The sequence below is a fragment of the Myiozetetes cayanensis genome, unplaced genomic scaffold, assembly GCF_022539395.1.
Source record: "Myiozetetes cayanensis isolate MyiCay16 unplaced genomic scaffold, myiCay2020 scf14, whole genome shotgun sequence".
Classification (NCBI taxonomy): Eukaryota; Metazoa; Chordata; class Aves; order Passeriformes; family Tyrannidae; genus Myiozetetes; species Myiozetetes cayanensis.
This window is the reverse complement of record NW_026087048.1, coordinates 20676807-20697829: the sequence shown is the minus strand read 5'-3', so window position 1 is coordinate 20697829 and position 21023 is coordinate 20676807. Positions and strand designations below refer to the sequence as shown.

General features: G+C 43.2%; 2 protein-coding genes across 10 annotated transcripts in view; one reads left to right on the top strand and one right to left on the bottom strand.

Annotated features, from left to right (window-relative positions):
* The window catches only part of TP53BP1 (tumor protein p53 binding protein 1), a 41084-nt gene extending 35091 nt beyond the window's left edge, over window positions 1–5993 (bottom strand). For 6 of the 9 annotated variants that reach the window (XR_007628104.1, XR_007628107.1, XR_007628109.1 and 3 more), the window contains exons 1-11: window positions 5740–5993; window positions 5596–5665; window positions 5439–5526; window positions 5176–5246; window positions 4394–4552; window positions 4113–4205; window positions 3820–3901; window positions 2807–2952; window positions 1855–1975; window positions 1428–1519; window positions 210–418 (exon numbers count right to left, since the gene is read on the bottom strand). Coding sequence is in view for 3 of the 9 variants with exons in the window: in XM_050309050.1 (XP_050165007.1) it covers window positions 210–418; window positions 1428–1519; window positions 1855–1975; window positions 2807–2952; window positions 3820–3901; window positions 4113–4205; window positions 4394–4552; window positions 5176–5246; window positions 5439–5526; window positions 5596–5665; window positions 5740–5937 (1329 nt within the window). In the remaining 6 variants the exon portion in view is untranslated. The remainder of the gene's footprint in view (window positions 1–209; window positions 419–1427; window positions 1520–1854; window positions 1976–2806; window positions 2953–3819; window positions 3902–4112; window positions 4206–4393; window positions 4553–5175; window positions 5247–5438; window positions 5527–5595; window positions 5666–5739) is intronic. The other 3 variants (XM_050309051.1, XM_050309050.1, XM_050309052.1) reach the window with 3 other exon arrangements.
* Window positions 5994–12185: 6192 nt separating this feature from the next.
* MAP1A (microtubule associated protein 1A) overlaps window positions 12186–21023 on the top strand; it is a 55245-nt gene continuing 46407 nt past the window's right edge. Inside the window, exons 1-2 of the mRNA XM_050309721.1 lie at window positions 12186–12340; window positions 16772–16873. Of these exons, the coding sequence (XP_050165678.1) occupies window positions 12217–12340; window positions 16772–16873 (226 nt within the window). The 5' untranslated portion in view covers window positions 12186–12216. The remainder of the gene's footprint in view (window positions 12341–16771; window positions 16874–21023) is intronic.

Here is a 21023-nt window from a genome sequence, read left to right as displayed (position 1 = left end):
TAACTCACTATGCCCTCTTAAGCTGTTCCGCATTTTCTCTGCAGGTAAAACTGCTACAATCAATATATAACCGTGACTGGTGGGAACAGGGAAGTTCATGAGAACCATCTTAGTCAGGAAGCTCAACACAGAAGCAGAGATTGACTCAAACACGCCTTCTGCATCAGCCATATAAAAACCTCACAAAAGATATCTACATGAACCCTTACATGAGAAAACTCTGGTTGTGATGGTATAGGTACAGATCCAGACCCAGGAAAGAAGGTTGGTGCACTCAGGGACACTGGAGTTGAAGCCTGTGGCTGGACAAGGGGTCTTGGAGGAATACATGGGATGGCCATCTCCACCAGTGTATCATCTTTCTGCTTTTGCATCAGTTCTCTTCCTTCTGCAGGGATAGATATATCCACCTGTTCATCTAGTTTGAAAGAGCAGAAGAGATATTACAGCCAAATTCTTGCATTGTTCCTAAACTTTCCAACATGCTACTAAAAGATTCATCTTCAGTGGCATATTTAACTTTGTAGAATGTTCTCTCCAGGAAGAATCTTCTGGACGGGAAAAAAAAAAGATCAACAAAAACATCCATATCCTTACATTCAAATGCGGGAAGCAAGTGTGTTTTGTTACAAGTTCATATGACTATTTTGCTACAGGTCTAGAACTTCTACAACTAAAAAACGTATCTGAAATTTATCAGAAGCATTTTTCTGAAGTTTTTTTCCTTTTGCTATCTTTATTAAAATGTAACTAAGTTCAGACCCCAGCTAACAAAATATCCATGCTAACACTATGTCACAGAAAGGAACAGTTGATTTTGTATCATACTAAAAGTCTGCATATCAGGGATATGCAGATATCCCTGATGGTGAACAGGTGCTCAGAGAAAATTTTTAAGAACCAAGGTATCATATGGAACATACGGAACAATCTTTTGGCATAAGGTTCTAAATTCACACATATAGCATATGAAAGCTTTTTAAAATATTGTGCAAGTCATCTCTGTTAAGGTAAAATAACTGTTATGATTCAGTCCTTATCTGTCTTTCCTACTGCCCTAACAGTATAGACTTAATACAAGTATCTGCCTATAGCAAGAATGACTAGTCCCTAAGAAAGGAGGACAATTGCAAGCAGCAATCTGCATCCCATACAGAGTATTTCCCACCTTTCAAGTGAAGGAGAGCTAGCCAACAGTACTAATTTTATTAGGATAGTGAAGCAGGAAGTATCGACAGAGAGAGAATATAAAGAATTATAGACAACAGTCACAGACACAGATCTCCCTTCATCTACCCCCACTCAGTGTTCTCAATCCTACTTTACTCCTTAAATATAATTTTAGCAAGTTTTGAAAAGGCTGCAAGCTCAGACTAAACCACAGAGCACCGAAACACAAACCACAGACAGTACGCACAACATTTTACCTTTTCCTTGTTCTTGTTCAGTAGGACTGCTGGGGACAAGAGCACTGGGTCCAAAGGCAACAGGAGGTGGAATAACCAGGCCTGAAGAGACACTGCAGACCAAGAAAAGGGAATATGGAAATGAACACCATACCTCACTAAACCATGCATTGAGTTCTCCCCTCATCAAGCTCCAGCTTGTCACAGCAGGACTCTTCTCATGAAAGGAGTGTCAGGTGTTCACGAGCAAAAGACCAGCAATGGTCAATGGACCACATGGGCACCATTAGTTCATTTCATTGCAAAATAAAGCCATGCTCCCTCCATGGTGCAAAATTAACACACTGATTGCTTAAGATCAAGCACAAATCCTTGAATAAAGAAGAGAGTGATGGAAATGCACTACTGAAATAAAGTTATTGCAATAGTTTGGAGATTTTTTGCTTACATGGAATGACCCTCCTGTACAAGGACTGCCTGTCCAGAGAGCTGCAGGACGTGCAGACTGCGGGCAGGGGTACAGGCCAGAGAACTTCCCTCTTCTGCCCTGGTTATTGGACAGCCACTCCCTGCAGTGATTTCAAACAAAAGGAAATAAAGTTAGAAATACGGCCAATAACCAAGGTGATCAGAAAATTCTGAGGAATTAAATTCCTGCTACTGCACAATTACTTTTCAGATAGGCAAGGACAAGCTGATCTTCACCAAGTTTGTGAAGGACTGCACATGGAAGTTCAGAATGTGAAATGTAAGCACAATATGGTTCAGATGAAAAGGATAAATTTGAATAGATTTTAGACTGTACAAGTCTTCCTGCCCTGAGAATTTAAAAAAAAATCCCCAATGGCTCCAATATCAGCACATTTGATCCAGCACTAGAATGCAAATACACGCAAGGTTCTAGTAAGAACAGACATCTTGTGTTGACCACTGACTCAGTGTGAGGAGAAGGTTGTTACTGAACTTTCTGGATACAGAGGGTTCATGCACAAGGTCATACTGGTATAGACATGACTGGACATAAATTTGTCTACACCACTTATCCACATTTTACATGGTGTGTCACTACCAAGGGTGAGCATTATTACCACCAGTTTCAGAAGAGGGTAAAAGGCAGGCTTGGGTTTTGTTCTTCAAGGGGCACAAAAGAAAGGAAATTAAATGTACTTAACAAGCCAGTGTAACTGTTCTAACAGGAAGTGACATTAGACATTGCTCCATAGTATAGTGAAAGAGGTTGCAGCCTTTCATTTCCAAAGTGTTCTCAATTTTAACAGAAACTACATGAAAAATACAGCACTCTACATCCTAAAACACTACACGTCTATAAAGATCAAGTAGGTATAATGCTTACAACTATCCCTGGGATGGATATTTTGGCTCTGCTTGTCCATTGTTACCTGTTGCATGATTCTCAGGAAACATCTCTTCCTGAGTTGACAAGATATCTGACTCCTCATGACCAGAACTAAGGGATTTCTCAGTTTTACTGGGGTCACTGACAGGTGTTTTCTTCCTAATATGCTCTTCTGCTTCCTGAAGAGTTCTAGAAAGGCAAGACACAGTCATTGACCCGAGAAAATCAAAGTATTAAGTAGGACTACAATATTGTAAAGAAAATCTATCAGAACAGGTGAAAGGTATTCACTTGTGCATAACACAGGAAAAAAAAGAAGAGAAGGACGACCGACCTCTCCTGACAAAAAAACGTTTTCCTCTTTGATGAGTTATACTTTCAGAATTGGTTTTTAAGTTTTCTACCAACCTAAGTGGTGCTTAAATGGAATGCAGATTGTTCTACTGACTTCTATTCAGTGTGGATTCTAGGAATTTTCTTTCACCTCCTTTTTAAGGTTATTTTGTGGCAGAATATGATAATACAAGATAAGCTAAATGTTATACAAATTTTATGCCAGATAAAAAGTATTCAAGAAACTGAAGTTTCACAATTAAAAATAATTAAAACTATAAAGCTTACAATAGCAAATACTCAAAAATCGTCCTGGAATACGCACCACTTAGCTTCTAGATTTCTCCTGCGCAGTGAAGCCCACACTACAGTGATTATGTTATTTCAAGATAACTTCTGTGACTTAAAATGAAGTAACGCTTCTAGTACATTCTAGTCATACAACTTTAAGAAAATTATTATTATGCAGTGCACTCTCCCTTATTGATATTGCTATCTTTGTGTGTAGGAGGTTGATATCACCTCTTTTCTCAGCTATGAATGCTAAGAGCACTCTTTAGTCAGCACTGCTGCGAAAAGGTCTCAGCAGTACTTCATCTTTCCTTTCACTTTTCTCTTTTGCCTTGAACCCTCTCCAATGTCCAAAAATCTAGTTTAAAAAAAGACACAAATCAGCTTCCAGAATGCCCATAAGAGACCTACAAAGAAGACAGACTGTTTTACCTTTCAGACTTCTCTGCCTGGCTTTTCAAAGCAGTATGTGCTTCTGTGTTGGAGACAGTTTCTGTCCTGTCCCTATGCAGTTCTACGAAGAGAGATTTAAAAAAAAAAAAAAATTGTCTTGTTACAAACAAGAAAGTGAAAGTGTAGTTCTGTAATTTACACAAATACCAAGTCAAGCTGCTTTATGTGAAAGAAAAAAAAATAAAATCCTGCACAAGCTACAATAACAAGGGAAAAAAAAGAAAAAAAAAAAAAAAAAGAAAAGAAAAAAACCCACAGAACGAGGTTCTTACCAGGGAGGGAATTCAATATCAAATTGTCTAAATGTTCCGGAAACAAATCAGGAAAGAGAGGTGCAAGAATCAATGATGATAACATCTGTACAGCTACAAGAAAACAAATTAACTAGAAAAGAGAAGACAAAATTCTTTGCAACTACCTATGATCTGAGAACTCATTTTTGAAAACTACTAATACCGTATTTCCTGCCAAAGAAACATAACATTTATAATTTAAAGAGACCAGACAGAATCTACAGAGCAGCAAAAGGATATCTATAATCAATGCTACCTACCATCTTTAGACCTGTTCTCCACAAGTCTGGAAGAAAGAACTGCAGCTCCAGGGTGAAGCTGATGCCTACCATCTCCTTCATTAGGCACGAAGTTGCTCTCAAAGTCCTGGCTCTGTGAGAGCTCTAGAGCTCCAAACTGCAGCTGTGACGTGCCTGTATCTAACACCGAACATCCATTACAAATATATATACAAGACCCCCACAATTTTAAAGAGCCATCTATTACATTTACAAGGGCAAAAGATATACCCTCTAACATGTAAAGTATTTAGGCTATTACTGAAACTCTGAATAAACTAACAGACTCTGACCTCAGCTGTGCTAATTAAAATAAAGTCACAAAACAGGGACGGTGGCCATTAACTCAGAAATCGGTATTAATCAGCAATATCTTTTGTAATGCCACTAGGTACTGCAGCAGGTTTTCATACCATGATGAGAAAATAATTTTCATACTACACAGCCTGTGTCTGAAAGTCCTCTGATGACAACAACCACTATGCCAGTTCATAAAAAGGTTCCATTTCCTAACGGTTGTGATGCATCTCTGCTTCTTTTAAATCATTTCCAGTCTCCAAGATCCAAGTTAACACTGATCAACACTCTTTATTTCAAACACCAAAGCATATATGCCAACTTCCAGAAAAAGATGTCAATTCCTAACCAATTATTGCTGGCACAACTACTCCTGGTGAGGCAAGTGAGGTAGCTCAACTGAAAAACTGCACAGATGGTGGATCTGACTCAAAACCCCTAGAAAAGATCTGAAATGGAGAAGTTACCTTCTGCATAGGGCGAAGCAGCACAGTCCTCAACATCACCTTCACCTCGTTCCCCGGCCTTTCCAAGGACACTGCAACAGAAAGACTTGCTCAGGTCGCGCAGGGGTTCCTGCAGGACGCCTTCTCGCGGCTCGTGCTCCGGCGGGGGCCGGGCGCGGCCGCAGCTGCACCGATATTGCGTTCTCGGCCTGTCCTCAGGAGAGGCCCCGGAGGCAGCGGCCAAGAGCCTCGGGATGGCGGCTCCCACGGCCTCGCCAACGTACCTGCTCTCCCTGCCGGGCGGTGGAGCCTCCTCCGAGATGCAGCCCCGCGGGCCGGCGGCGGCCAGGCCGGCCGGGCTCTCCATGGATTCTGCAAGCACAGCGCCGTCAGTGCCGCCGCGGCCCCCGGGCCTGCCGGAGCCCCGCGCCCCGCCCTTACCTGCGGGTCGCTCCCGGTCCCCCCCGCCGCCCTTGGGCGCCCGGCTGCCGATGGGATCGCACACGATCTCCTGCAAGACAGAGGCAGGGGCCGCGTCAGGGCCGGGCTGGGGTGGGCGGTGCCGCCGCCGCATCGCGCACTCACCAGCACGGGGCTCGGGCTCCGCCGGGCCGGCAGCCGGCGGGCCAGCACACCGAGCCAGGCCTGCTCCGCGTCCGCCTCCGCGCCCGCGCCCTGGGGCTGCGAGTCCTCCACGATGAGGCGGGGTGTGTCCTGCTGCGAGAAGCCGGGGTCCAGCTGGCTGCTGCTGCTGCTGCTGCTTCTGCCGCCGCCGCGCTCCATGCAGGGCGCCGCAGGCGGCGAAACCCAGGAGCCCGTGGGAGCCCAACTCGGCCCAGCCCTACGCCGCGCTTCCCGCCACGGCCATCTTGCCGAGCGCCAATTGGCGCGCGCGACCCGCCCGCCCCGCGCCGTTACCGGGGAAACGCGCGGGGGGATCGGCAGCGGGATTGACACGGCTCCCGGGATCGACAGCGGCCGCGGAGCGGGAACGGCGGGGGGTTCGGAGCTGTGCCGCCCTCTCGGCCTCTCCGCGAGCAGCTGGAAGAGACGAAAGAGCCCCGTGTCCTCCGCCCGGCCCGAGCCGGGGCTCGCTCGAGGGCGAAGGCAGCAACCGCCCTCCTGGCGCACACGGCGGGCCGGGGGATTTTCTCGCGGTGCCCTTCAGACCGCCTTTTCATCAGAGGTACAAAACAGCTCCATGCTCGGTCTCCGGCACAGACCGAGCACCGCGTATCCCGGACAGCCACCGCCGGGTACCTCCTTTTTTTGGGTATCACAGGGGAGTGAAATCCCATTAATTTCTCTGTGTTTATATTACTAAACGGTTATCGAAGAAACCTTGTGTACAAATTGTGACACCGTTGTTGTCTTGCAGCATTCAACTTCTTGCCTAAAAAATAGTGAGTTTGAATATGTCACCGAAAATCGCTCCCATGTGTTAGTGAGCCAGGCTTTACTTTATTCTGGCCGGAGATACGTAGTGAATCATTCCAGCTACCTATATTCTTTTCAAGACTTTTCGCGTATTTATACATTTTAGCAAATAAAGATATTAACATGCATTGGTTCTAAGTTACATCATTGTCTTCATTTAATTAGTATTTTATCCTTTATTGCCTAATATTTGGTCCACATTCTTTGGTTCTCTTATCATTCTTCCTTAGTCAGAGAGTCTCCAACTCTCAGGCTATAATGTCTTTGTTAATTCCCTCTGTATTTTCTGGTTACTCCAACATGTCTTTGAAGACCCACAAATTTAAGATCTAAGATGTCTGACCTTCATCTCCCTCAAGCTTTGTTTATTAAAGCCTATCAGAGCTAGTCCAGAGAAACTCAAAGCTTTGACAATTTAAAGATTAAACGACAAGAGTCTGCAGGATAAAAAAAGAATCTAGCTAACTGCTACCATTAATAAAAATTTTAGGAAAGTTATATCATTTGCAACAATTCCCCTCTTTGGAAGTGATCTTAACTATTTCTTTTAAGATTACTTCCACTTAACTCACCGAGTATTTAGCAAGATTTAAGACACTAAAATACAATAATCACTATTAATAATCTCCAACAGACTAATTTAAATCTCCTTTTGCAAGTTCTCTTTATTTCTGCACCTCTCTATTTTATATATGAGAATTCTGTATATTCTATTTAAAACCCTGTTCTAGAACCAAAACCACAGAAGTCTGAAAAAATAGTACCTGGCCTAGAAGAAACTGTTATGCAACTTCACAGACAAAAAGTGAAACATAGTGAAACAATGTAAATATGAGTTTGTGTTACAGATTTGTGTGTAATGCAAAATCCAAGTTTACACATGCACGTTAAGAGCATTAAACAGGCTACAAATATTTACAATTGCTACACAGGAGGGATGCTTTAGTGTTCAGCTCCCAGAAGATGTTCCTTTGCCACATATTGAGCTGCGTTATTGAAATGTTGTCCTAGAAGTGTTAACAGTTAGCTTTCAAAACCCACAGAGGATAATGAGGTATGTGAAGACTAGAAGTAGCAAATATGCCGGTCACTCTCTCAAAATTCCCTTCAATTCCTTGAAAACTTTGATAACAAATCCTCAGGCAAATTACCATTTTGTATCTAGAAGATAACAAGGAGAGTAGTTAACAGCCAACACAGATCTCTAAAGACAAGGTGTATAATATCAATGTGATGTCAGAGCAACAGGACAGAAGTGGCAGAATAACTACCATAGTAAGACTTTTGGCAGTATCTATATGAGATTCTCATAAGCAAACTAGGGAAGCAGTGATGAAATTTCAGTAATATCCATCTTTGGAAAGTAATAATCACCAGTTCTGTGTCAAAACAAATACATCTGAGTGAGGGTTCAAACATCAATGTGTTTTTCCTGGTCACCGTTCATGGTTTTCTTTTACCACCTTGGTCACAAAATAAGGAGTACGCTTATTAATTCACAACCATCCAACACTGAGAGGGACTAGAAGTAGTAGAAGGAAGTTTTTTTAAATGGTCTGAAAACCAGCCAAAGTACAATGCGGGTAAGAACAATATTCTACAAAAGGAAATAACTGACTGTACAAGTTCAGGATGGGACTGCTGGACTGTGTGGCATTTCTGTAAAACAGAGCAATGGTGGTCACAGTGCCTGACAAACTGAGTCAGTGTCATGCTGCTGCCACAGGAAAAGGTGCAAACAGCAAGCATTATACTCGTGTGTAGAATGGATACATTAATAATAATGGCCAGTCTTCGCGAGCGAAGATCCGGGGAAGGTCTTTCCACCTTCCAGCCTGCGCATTGGATTTTTTAGGTGAGACACAGTGTGCGCGGAACTGAGCCCACCCTTTAATCCTAAGGTTCATCTGCCGGGGCCAAGCGAGCTTGGACGGTGGCAGCGAGGTCCTTAGGACGTAGGTGGGTTGCCTATAAGGGCTAACGAGCCCCACCTGCCCGGGAGTGGCCCTGACCGGGAATCGAACCCGGGTCTCGGCAGTGACAGCGCGGCGCCTTTACCACTAGACCACCAGGGGCTCCTGGATACATTAGATGCATAAAATAATTCCTGTACTCTGCACTGGCAAGGCCTAAGCTAAATGCTACATTTACTGAGAAGATTACAAAGGATTTGGCTATCCTAACAGTTGTCAGAGAGAAAAAAGGGGATGGCAAATAACTTGTTTCTCATATTCACAGTTTAGAGCACAACTGTGAATTTGTTTTTGTGAACTGAAGTAGATTTAAATTAACATAAGACAAAACAGAAATAAGCAAAAATATTTAAAAAGGCTAAAGAAGTTCTAAAAATTATGCAATCTCTAAAATTTAAGACTTTTTTTAAAGTAATAGCAAAGGGGTATAGTTGATCTTAGTCTGAAATAGGAACTTGGACTAGATTATCTCTGGGGTCTCCTTCCAGTCTCATTTTTCTGCAATTCAATACTTTTGCATGAACCTGGGTAGGACAAAATTGAGAGCTCAATCCAGGTGCTCAAATTTGTAAATGCCAAATGCATGGCTTTACTGAACAGGGGAAGTTGTGAAAGACACGGTTATGGTGGAAAGTGTAGCATTATTATTTCTTTGCACTGCTCAGTAAGGCTGCTGGCAACCCACACAGTTTAGTCTGCAAAAAAAATCTTAGTAATATTCCGTTTGTGCTCATTTTTTATGCTTGTGCTTTGCCTGGCCATTTCAGCTATATTTTTTTGACTGGATTTAGTTATGAGGAAAGATGAAACAAAAAGGTAAGAATTCTGGCCACTTTGTACTTAATATTTAATTGATTAAAAATCACCTTGGCTTCAAAGAAGAATTGCCATTTAAGTATGATTTAGTACTTTTATTAATATGGACATTTTTAGCTGGTGAGGACAGGAAGTCATCATCCCAGGTTAAAGGACTGAGAAACTGAAATTGTGTAGATTGCTCTTCCTATGATATGAAAGTCCTTTTTATGCTATTTTGATCCTACTTTCTAAATCTGTTTTTATAAAGGTAATTTACCTGTGACTCATCATCCTTCACTGTTTGAGGTAGTCCTTTAGTCTCCTTTTGCCACTCTTCTTCTGTGATATTTGTCGGGATCTCTAATATCTGCAATCAGCCCAGTCAGCTTTTGGTATTTCATGGGTGTGCTAGCTACTGCTGCAGTGCTTGAAAGCAGAATTTTACACCATAATTGCGATACAGGTCTATTATATGGTTCCAGAATGTGAATTTACAGGGAAAAGGAGGAACTTAATAGGCTGGAAATCCTTCACTTCACTGCCTTATGCAGTGCACACACATTAGGACTCAAGCCTATTCTACTGCAATTCTACGGTGACCACGGACCTCTGATGCACATCAGAAAGCAACAGAAATACCATCCTTTTATGACCTGATGGTACAGTAGAAGAATGCAAATGGATCCCATCACCAGAACTCATGTTTTAATTGAAAGTCTTCCCCAGAGGTTCTAGTCTCTGCGTTTGGATATTCTTTTTAAGCTTTCACTCCAATTTGCATGTCTCCTGTTTCATTTCTTCTTGGCAGAAAGCCAGCTGGAGGAGCATCTCTGCACTGCAGTGAAAAGCTGCAGCTCTGGAAAGCTACCACGTCAAAAATAAGCAGCAAAACTGAATCACCTGAAAACAGAAAGTACTTCTACTAGCTGGTGTCAAAATATCTGAAAATCTTTCATCTTTGTGTTTTGTTGTCATGTTTTCCTTCCATGATCTACAATTCTGCTGTCATAACGGAATTTAATGTATGCTGGCATTTATTTGCAGGTTTATTTGCTTTATTCACATATCTACCTGATCAGTGCAATCCCCAAGACAAACTAAATTGTTGCTGCTATGCAGGTTACATCACAGAAAAATAAATTAAACCCTTTTGAGACATTAATTCTGCATTTCATAAAGATCATAGCCAGTGGTGTCACCACAATTTAATGTGAAAAAGACCTATTGCATCATCTCCTAATTTCTGTTGAGAGCTAGAGCACCTTTTAAGATCTCAATTTAAGAGAACTCTCTAAGCTAGTAACATCAATTGTAGCCTGCAGAGATAAATATTCTGTATTTTCCTTCCTTTCTGTGGTTGTCTTGATTATCTTTTGTTGGAGTCCTGTGACACTATGGGTCCACATATGCTTGCCAAAATGCTGACTGTCAGAACCTTCTGAGGTTTCAAGTATGTCCTCAATGCAGGCTTGGTGTGTATGAGGGAGCAAAATAGGGCAGGATTTATCTGCCCATCAAGTTCCTAAACTGTAGCTCTGGAAATCTTGGGGACTGCAGGGGCAGAACCTGACACTGTTTCAGGAAACGCTGCGCATTATTGCTGACTTGACTTGTTTTACCATAGCTGGCTTTCCTGTCAGAAAAGACACGGGTTTTTTAATCTGAAACTACTTTCTGGTGCCTCTCCCTTGTTCAGCATGCAGAAGGGTTGGGGGTTGCTTAGCTTTTGCATATAGAAACATAGAATCATCAAGGTTGGAAGACACCTTCAAGATCATCCAGTCCAACCATCTACCTAGTATTACCACTGTAAGCCCTAAGCCACTAAGACCACATCACCCAGCACCAGATCCAAATAGCTCTTGAACACCTCCAGGGATGGTGACTCCACCACTTCCCTGGGCAACCTGTTTCAGTGCTTGACCACCCAACCAGTGAAAAAAAGTTTTCTGATATCCAGTCTGGATCTTCCCTGTGTCAGTTTAAGGCCATCTGCATTGAACTGCTTCGGAGCTTGGCTGGCCAGAATTGTGAGCAACACAGACTTGGGCCCTGAGTTAAGACCTCTCCAGTCAGCTCAGACAGTAAGAATGCCTGCCCCGTGACCTGTCAGCACAGCCATGAGCAGCTCTCACCAGTTTTGCACTGGTGGCTAGCAATGGTCAGATTGTTCTTGTATCTTGTATATCTGGATTGCAGGAAATCCCATGACTTATCGCTGGAGACCATTACAGTTGTCTTTATTTGAACAGGAAGAACCACCAGGAAGTGATGAAATCCTGACTTGCTCACTGCCATGCAATGGAGGAGAGAGAAGGTGAATGATGCTGCCAAGCCTTGGAATCTCTAGCACTGATGGCTTTCATGATTTATTGTGGGTATTGCAGCAACGCAACACCAGGCATTTAAAAATCTCCGTGGATTTCTCTATTTAAGTAACTTAATTCTAAACTAAACTAAAAACTAAACCAACCTCTCTCCACCCCCAAATTGTTCTTTCAAAGGTCTGAGCATCCGAGCTTGCCGCTATGCCGCTCTGCCCATCCTGACGGAAGGGACCAAGACCCCGCGCCCAGGGCCGGCGGGAGCTCACCGGCAGCCGCCGTGCGGGCACGATCGGCCTCGGGCCAGCAGAGCCGGGGCGACAGGGCCGGGCCGGACGAGCTGCGGGTCCCTGGGGCCGGGCGGGGGGGCGGCCCGGGGGCGGGGCGCTGGGCCCGGGGGCGCCGGCCACGCCCTCTCCCCGCAGTACCTCAGGCCCACGTGCCAGTTCGGCCAATCAGGGCGGGGCTCAGAGCGCTTTAAGAGCCGCGCGCCAGTGAGCGCGCGCTGCAGCAGCGGCCGCGGTGTTGCCATGGAGACGGCGGCCGAGCCGGTCTCTATGGACACGGCGGCGCGGCGGCACGCGCTGCTCGCCGTGATCGGGGAGATCGGGACGGAGCCGGAGCGGGGCGCGCTGCGCGGGGCCCTGGAGCGCGGTGAGCAGCGGGGGCGCGGCGGAGGGCCCGGGACGAGGCGGGGGCGGCCCCTGCCCCCGAGCACCGCGGGGCTGCGCGCCTGCCGCACCGTCCCCGCTGCCGACCGGGCCGAGGCGGAGCTGCCGGTGCCACCCTCCCTGCGGTACCACCGTCCCGCCGCAGGGCTTCGTACTCGCTCTTCCCGGAGGGACAGCGGCAGGTGGCGGCTGCGGAAGGGTCGAGGCGCTACTGGGGCCGCGGGCTGGGGGCGGAGGCCGAGGGCGCCGGGCGGGGTCGGGTGGGGCTCAGGCCCCCGGCGCAATGCGGGCTCGGTCTCTGCGGCGGCGGGCGGCTTCCGTGACGCGGCGATTCGACCGCATCTGCGGACGGCCAGGCAGGACACGACTGTAGAATTTTTTTCTCCCTTGAGCATTCCTTTATTTGCTTTAGTGACACGCAGTCAACGCTGTTTTCAATGTCTTAAAGCTTGAAGATATTTCATGGTTCTCTTTTCCCTCGGGCTCTATTTTATTAGTGGATTGGTGGATTGGATCTTGTTTTCATCTTACCCCAAAGTTCTGTCTTCTTGGAGGAATTGTCTTGCTGGACTGTTTCCTGTGGTGCCAGGAACAGCTGTGAACAGGGCTCTCTTGTGATGTGGCTTCTCCTTGTCTACAGAGCAACTGCGTGAACCAGAGTGAGGGAGGACAAGCCACACTGTGAACTGCTTCAGGACTGACACAGTGCAGGATTGGACTGCCACAACATTTTGCTCCTTTATTATCCATATCCTCATAGCGCCCAGAGGCCTCGGCAATGAATTAGCCTTTGTATATTAGATACAGTGTTGTTTAAAATTAAGGGAGGACCTGGTGAAATGTTCTTCCTTTGTGGCAGTTTCTGATAGTTTATAGCAAAAAGAGAAAGGATAGGTACTCATCTGCATCACGACCTTAAGGGAATCCCTGTTCCAATAAGCAGTTAGTACATATTCAAGAAACAAGGTCATATCCTTCTGTCTCTGTGGGCACTTCTCTCCCCACCCTCCATTTCCGAGGCACACTGATTTGAAAGATGCCAAGGATAAGTCATAACTGTTGGCCAAACGGTGTTATTAGAAATACTTCTGTGACTATTTTCCTCTTAAGCATCAGCAGTACTGAGGAGCAGATGGAAAGTGCAATTTAAGAGAGGGATAGGTGTAAAAATGTCAAATCTTTTCTAATTTCTCTACTTCAGCATATTTTCCAGCCATCTCTGCTGGCAGGCCACTTACTAACTGTTTCAAGAGAGGTGTTTCATGCCTTTTCCAAGGGATGCCTTTAGTTAGTAGAGGTAGATCAGGTTATGATGATTTGGCCTCTGAAAGACCCTCTTTGAAGGGGCTACTGCTTCCTGCACAACAGGGTGATCATCTTCACTTGGCACTTCACTGAACTGGTATGCCAACCTACATCCTTATCCATTCTCTGAAACTTTGAAATAGTGACAAATCAGACTGAACTAGTGGATTACACTCTAATTCTGCAGTCATATGCTAATAACCTGGAAATTCCCATTTCAGAGGAAAAAGAAAGCCATTTGCAACATAAATTGTAATTGCCACAGCAGAAATAAATTCTCCCATTGGCCTTCTCTGATTAGAAAACTGCTGAAATTCTGCCAAGTGCAAACACTTCTTTCATTTGCATGAAAGGGAGGCGTTTCAGCAGTATTGGTAATTTACTAACTGGAAGTGAACTGTTTGGGGAGCTGTAAACCTGGATTTCAGTCTTTCCTCTGTCACTGACCTGGAGTAGGACCTCCAGCAAGTTAGAGGAATTTTCCCCACTATGAAATGGGAGAATAGCCTCTTCTTGAAATAGACCGAGATTTGCAAATTGGAAGATAGATACTAAAAATGAGAATAGTTAAAATGACAGCGGAGTCTGGAGATCTGTCTAGTCAAAATATTATGATTTGCAGATGTCTGTACTCTTGATTCAGGGACTTCAAGAAATGTAGAAATGGTATACATATGACTCCTGTTTCTTAAGTGTTAGGTGCTAGAGAGGGCTCACATGAGGTTTGTGTGAGGGTAGAACAGGCTGCTGAGCAGTGAATAAAAAGGAAGAAAAAGCTGGGGTTTGTTTTATGTCTGTTCTGTTGGCTGTGGCACCCTGTCTGTGCAAAAAAACCCAAACAAACAAAGTCAACACCCAAAGAGACTTTTTCAGTTGCCCTGACTGATCCAAGAAGTATGTTTTATCCAGACTTCTATCTGGACCTTGTTTCAGGATAATGCAATAGTGACTATAGGATGTTATAGAACCTGCTTGTTTCCAGGTATAGAGCTTTGTAGGCTGTGACGTGAACCTTGGGATGCTTGAATGACACTTTTTCCAAAATGCTGTCTAATAAATAGTGGTCTTATTTTTCTGTTCTGTTGAATTTTGAAACCATATCTGGAAGACTAGATCTAGTATTGGGAAGAAATTCCAAATCTTTTAAGCCAATTACCTCAGCAGGAAATAAAACATTCACAAGGGCATAAGGAATGAGATGGAAAACTGATGAGTCCCTTACCCAGGCTTTTCATGTGCAAAGAGCTTGAATGTTTAGAAACCTTATTATGGTATAGTCTGCACTCATGGAAGAGGATTCTAATCAACGAGGACAATGCTCTGACTCCTGTGCCATGGAGTGATAACTTGGAATTATGGCAAACTGGGAGAGATTATAAGTAACCTCAGACTACTTGTAGGGGAAAAGGTTGAATAAATTGTTGCAAGTACAATGAGTGAAATAATTTCACTCTTTCCTTTCCTTGCTCTGAAAGAGCATCTATTCTTTCTGCATCCTAGAGGATGTAACAGTACCTCAAATAGCACTTACTGCTGCAATAGGACACAATGACAATGACACAGCAGCTACAGTCAGCAGGATTTGCCCTGCAGAGTGCTACTTTTTTCCTGTCTAGGTCATAGTGCTCATCAGTAATGCATTAAGATGCTCTTATACTGGACATTTGTTTACACTATTGTGCTCTCTAAGAGTGTAGCATAGAAAAACATTTTGTTCACCTTCTTGCTTCCTTTTATTACACGTTTCATTTCTTTGTATCCCGTGTCCAAACTGAAAGGTGCTGGTAAGTTGTTTGTCTTGTTTGTTTTTCCTGGGTTTTGTTTAGTTGTGGTTTTTTGTTGTTTTTCTTAAGTTCAGAGAATTTAGAGAGGGTTTTTTGTGCACTCTGCAGTGCAGACTGTCAGCTAACAAATAAGCTCTATTACTCCGCTGAGTCAGGTGTCACCAGAAAAAGAAACTAAGCACAAGGTTTCCATTAGCTGCTACAGGCCCTGAGACCTGTGTGATGCAATGATTACTAACTCTGTCTTGGTATGTGTAGAAAGCTGGAGCTTGTATCCTCAAGGATCCTGTCCTGCCAGAGGCCAGCAGAAGCTGTTGCACAACCTGGAAAACTAGAACTGCATGAAAAATCAACATGTGTCCCTTGAAAAAAGCAGATATCAGAGGCAATAAAACTTTGCATTTTATGCGAGAGAGGTGGTGAAAGAACTCTCAGTGAGGACCCCATCAATAAATACTGGGGCTGAAATTCTTGTTAACCTTAGAAGTCTGTGGCATTGGCCTTCAACATCTGTACTTTAGCATGCATCAGCACCAGAGGCTGGAGTAGGGATTCATGCTGATATCCTGGTATTGTTCATGGTGCCATAGTGTAGTGTCACATCATCTAGGAGAGGCTCTTCCCTACTGGGATGTGAAGATCTGTGGTCTGTAGTGTTTGGTGTCTTCTAGAATGTACAGCTGTTCACACTGGGGTCTGAAGGTGACTTCCCCGGTGTGGCTTGGTGCCACTTGCTCTGGGAGCAGATGCAGCTTCCTGCTGTGATATGAAGACAATTAGCTTGCAAAGACTATATAGATTAAAGAGCAAACTCAAAGGGTCTCAGTGTGATCAGGGGCTTTGAAGGAGTGATTAGGCAGAACCAGTTGTGGGGAAGCTTTTGTGACTTGGAGGATGCACAGGCTATAATAGCAGAGAAACTGGTGTCTGAGCTGGTCAGTAGGATAACCAGCCAGTAGCCCATCTCTACTGGTGACCAATGCTGGACAGCATAGAAGATGTAAAACTAACATTATGTTTTTGCTTGGTTAGGCAGTAGTATAACTTATTTGGCCTTATCCCTTGTAGCTTGTTGGCCTCCCTTGCATGAAGCCTAAGTTGAATAAAAATTTGCTCACTGCATGTCCTTGAGGGAGAAATGTTTTATGGAAGGTAAGCATCCTACAGCCCTCTGCTTCTGAAGGCTTTCTTGATCCTAAGTATGCTCCTCTAGAAGAGCATCACTGGTCCTTGTATGTCCTCTTAACTTCTCTTTCTCTGCTTAAGTTTCTGGAGTAGATGAAATGTCAGCTCACTTTTTCTTTTTTTTTTTTTTTTTTTCCCAGGAATTCGTTCCTGGAACATTAATACCTTCTACTGTGACCTGAATCAGCAACTGCGGCTCTTTGTAACCAGACATCTGGCTCAGTTTTCTTCTGAAGTCAAAGGTCAGCTTTTTGGTTTATAGGCATTGACTTTTATTTCTGTTGGGGGAGAGGGGGGAAACAAACAAACAAAAAACAAAAACAAGCAAACAATCAAAAACCCCAAACAAAAAAACCCCAAACCAACAACAACAGGATAAAACTGGTTGTGATTCAATTAGTGACTTGTTTGCCCAGGATTCTGCAGAACTGAATGCTAAAGAACCATCTTAAAGGTATGTTGGATGCAATGAATTTAACTTAGAATTACATATCTTATTACAGAGAATAGCATTGAATAGAAACATGTACTGTTAAAAAGCCTATTAAATTAGTAAGTTGGAATCCGTCTGTCCAGCTTCTGTACCTTATTGAGGTGGCACAATATAGTTTTACTTCATTAGCTATTTACTATTTATGCAAGTAGTATATAAGAGTAGTCAAATGACTGAATTCCTCTTCTTGAAGGCCTATCTCCCTTTCTGAGAACAATGAATAACAGCATTATAAAAAATCACATTAACAGTTAGAAAGTGTGCTTGCCTAGCTTGTTAAAAGCTTTAACTCTGGTTATAATACTTTTATGTAATGTATAAGTTACTATAGTAAGCATAGATGACACTGTTGGGAAATCTGTTTTATATAAGACTGTCTTATAGCTCACTGTATGTTTTACTCTCTCATCAAAGCTTCTGAATGTATTTTTCCAGTTGAGAAGGCTGTTCTCCTAATGGACAACTGTGAAAGAAAGTACCTGGACTCTTCTCAAATGTACCACTGACTGAGAGGTCTCAACTTTCCTGTCACTTTTTAACATGGGGATGAAAAGTCACCCTCCTTGCAAGGCAGTGTGTACTTGTGTATGCACTTTAGGGATTAAAATACTGTGTATGAAACATATCAGTTGAAACACTCAGCAGAAGATCTGTCTCGATTTGAAGCAGCTGTAACAGGGCCTATGGTACAAATAGACCAAAGCACTAATAAGTTACTGTGAGTATAACATTTACCCAAGAATTCTTCGAAGTCAGAGTTGAAATATCTGGCTTAATATTACCAAAACATATCCCACTCACTTCCCTTGCTGGGTTCCTGAGGAGCAAAGGGTGATGCACATGTTACCAGTCTATGAAGACAGTTCATAAGGGATCTGGGGAACTGCAAGTCTGTTAACCAACTACCAGGCCTACTGAGCAAATCAGCAGCAATTATAATAAAAGTCAGGATTTGTGTCTACCTGGGAGGAGTTCTGCAAAGGGAAGTTCTGCTTTTCAAAGGTCTTGTAGCTCTCTAAAGAGACCAGCAAACTTACAGATAAGTGATTTAGTCTACCAGGCAAAATGTTTGGGGAATCGAAGTCCCCGAAGTCTGTTTAAGGAAACCTATAGGCCACAGAATTAGGGGCCAAGCTTTGGTATGTAGAAGTTACTGAGAGAAGGATGGGTAGTAAACAGAAATTCTGATGTAAACTGTCTGTAGAGACTTGGTCCTGAACTGGAGGCTTGCAGCTTAACATGGTACTAAGCATGCCACCACTCTTCCTCAGAGCCCCTCGTCATCACTGCACCTCTACAGAGTTTCCCGTGGGACTACACATTCCTGCTAGCTCTGCACAGTATCTCTTTTTGCTCTAGTACATTTTTGGGGAAAGGAAAAGTGTAGCCTACTCTCAGCTGCTCCTGTTTCTGATGTGCTTAGCAGCACACTTAACTCCGCGAATATTAGCAGCTGCTTTCAGTCTGACTAGGGGGTTTAAATTAGCTCAATGGCCATCCCAGTGATCTTTTCTCTCAAATCATACTCTGTGTTGGCCTTCAAAAAACTTTTTATAAATAGCTAATGACATAATTGAAAATCAAGTGATTAAAAAAACACCATTCAGGTTGAATTTGATGGAACAAATTCTTGAAATAATGAAACATTGATGTATACTTTCTTGCCTCTGTAAAAGGATTATGAGAACTATTAAACACTTTTGAGTACTAGCTTGCATTTTTCTTTGCAAACTTAATGCTTTGTGCTGAAAGCCATCAGGGCTTGTGTAAGAGTCTAATAACTAGATGCCTTGCAGGCAGATGGCCTTCAGGCTCTGAAACCTTTCATGTTGAACCTAATACTCATCCTTCACATCCTACTGATGCCTTTGTTTTACATTTAGTGCCAATTGAGGATACAGATATATCTGCCCCAGCTTACTGAGAATGCGGCAAAGTTACATTACAGTTCCTAAAGGCAGCTGCCTTTTTAGATGAGCATTCCTAGAAGGCTTTTAACTCAGACTAGGAGAAGAGTCTGTTTTACTGCCTCTCTGGAGCATACAGGCAGCTACAAAGAGGATGGAGACTTTCCCTTCACAAGGAGCAGACTGTAAGTTGCATTGGCAGAGTATTCAGTTCAGTAAAATTTTTTTTTTCTACTGTGAGAACAATCAGTCACAGGAAGAAATCTCCCCAGGGTCATGGTAGAGTCCTCATCACTGGAGGTTTTCAGGATGTAATTGGACAGGGTGCTAGATAAAACAATTTGTGTCTTTTCCCATGAAAAGTTGAACAGATTATTTTTTGAGGATCCCTTCCAACCTGGGCTGTTCTGTGCTTCTGTGAATTCAGCTTTGCAACAGTGAAAGGACAGGGAATTTTACTCCTGGCACAAACCAGGTTGGTATTAAGTTACAAGTGTGATAGGATGCTGTTGCCTAAATGGCTGTGGGGAAAAAAAGACTCCAAGCCAAATTAGGTAGGAGATAAGATAAGGATACAAAAGTTTTAATGAGCCCCCAGGATTTCTGGAATACCCTCAGCACGTGCTCCCGAAATACAGATGTCCACAGTTTTTATAATGATTTTCGCCCAATCAAAACATCAAAACTCCAAGGTATCAATGCAAAGGCAAATACACAAGCCCACCATACACATCTTAGTCTCAAAGTCTGCATTTGATCTTCCTTTTACAGTAACAAATATCTCCTAGGTCAATGTTTTTACTTCGGCAAGTGATTCATCTTCTTCCTGGAATGTGGAATGGCTTGGAGTGTCAGTTTTTGCCGTATGCTTTTTCCTCTGCACTGCTGAGTTAGTCTTCAGTGATTAGTATCAAGTGTGTGACTGTAAAAAAAGCTACCTTGTTCATTCAAATCGTAGCTCCTAGATAGTACAGATGATAAGGCTGTGTATTCAAGCAAAAGCTGTTCTAGACAAGAGGCAAAAGACCAATTGCTTGTGAAAATTAAATTACAGTGAAAGTACATGTTCCCCACAGCTGTGGCCTCTTGCTGGAGAGACTTCTGTAACATAGATCATTCAGTGATGGATTTTGTTCAGCTCTTGGCTGTTAATAAAAGGACTGCTATATCCTTAATTTGCATGTTCAGATACAAAAAAAAGTCAGTGGCTAGCGCTATTTTTTTTTTTCCACAGATGCAACAATGATTCTCTGAACTTTGGATGTGAATTGTAATCCTTGAGCAATTAACTGTCCTGTACCTTTTGTCTGCCAACATACTTCAGACCAGAGAAATCCAAAAGCAAGCACGTGTCAGCTCCTGTGCTTCTTCCTCATATGCTTGAGGGCCGTATTTACTCACAGTAACCACACTGAGCATGGCCTCAAAGATCCCATGGATTGCAGTCTCCTAAAATACAGTTTCCCATGCTGTAAGTGCAGCCCATGTTGGTACATGTGGCTGCAACAATCCCAAGCATTGTTCTTTTCTCCTTTTCAAGTTGTCTGTGGATACAGTGAGCAGCATGAATCACATTGCGGACTTATATGACATGCCTTATGAAATAATGATTGCACTATATCAGTACAACCTTTGAGATTTTGACAAGCTTATTTGTTTTTTATTAGGAAGTAAGGTCGTATTTTCTGTAAAGCCACGCTGATTGACATTAATTTAGTGTTCTATTTGAATCTTTGCAGCTGATGAGTTTTCCAGTCTTCTAGGACTTAAATGCCAGAGCACTGGAGTTCAGATTGGAATCTGAGAACTTCTTAGTCACTCTTGGATCTTGTACAGAAATTATCTTTTTCATGTGCTTGGTCTGATTACTGCAATCTCCCACCACCATTGCTGTTCAAATTTGATTGTCTTTAAAATATATTTTTGTTTCTTTCAAATACAGAACAGGAATATTTACTGGATGTTTCTGGCCCAATTTGACCTGCAGAGCTT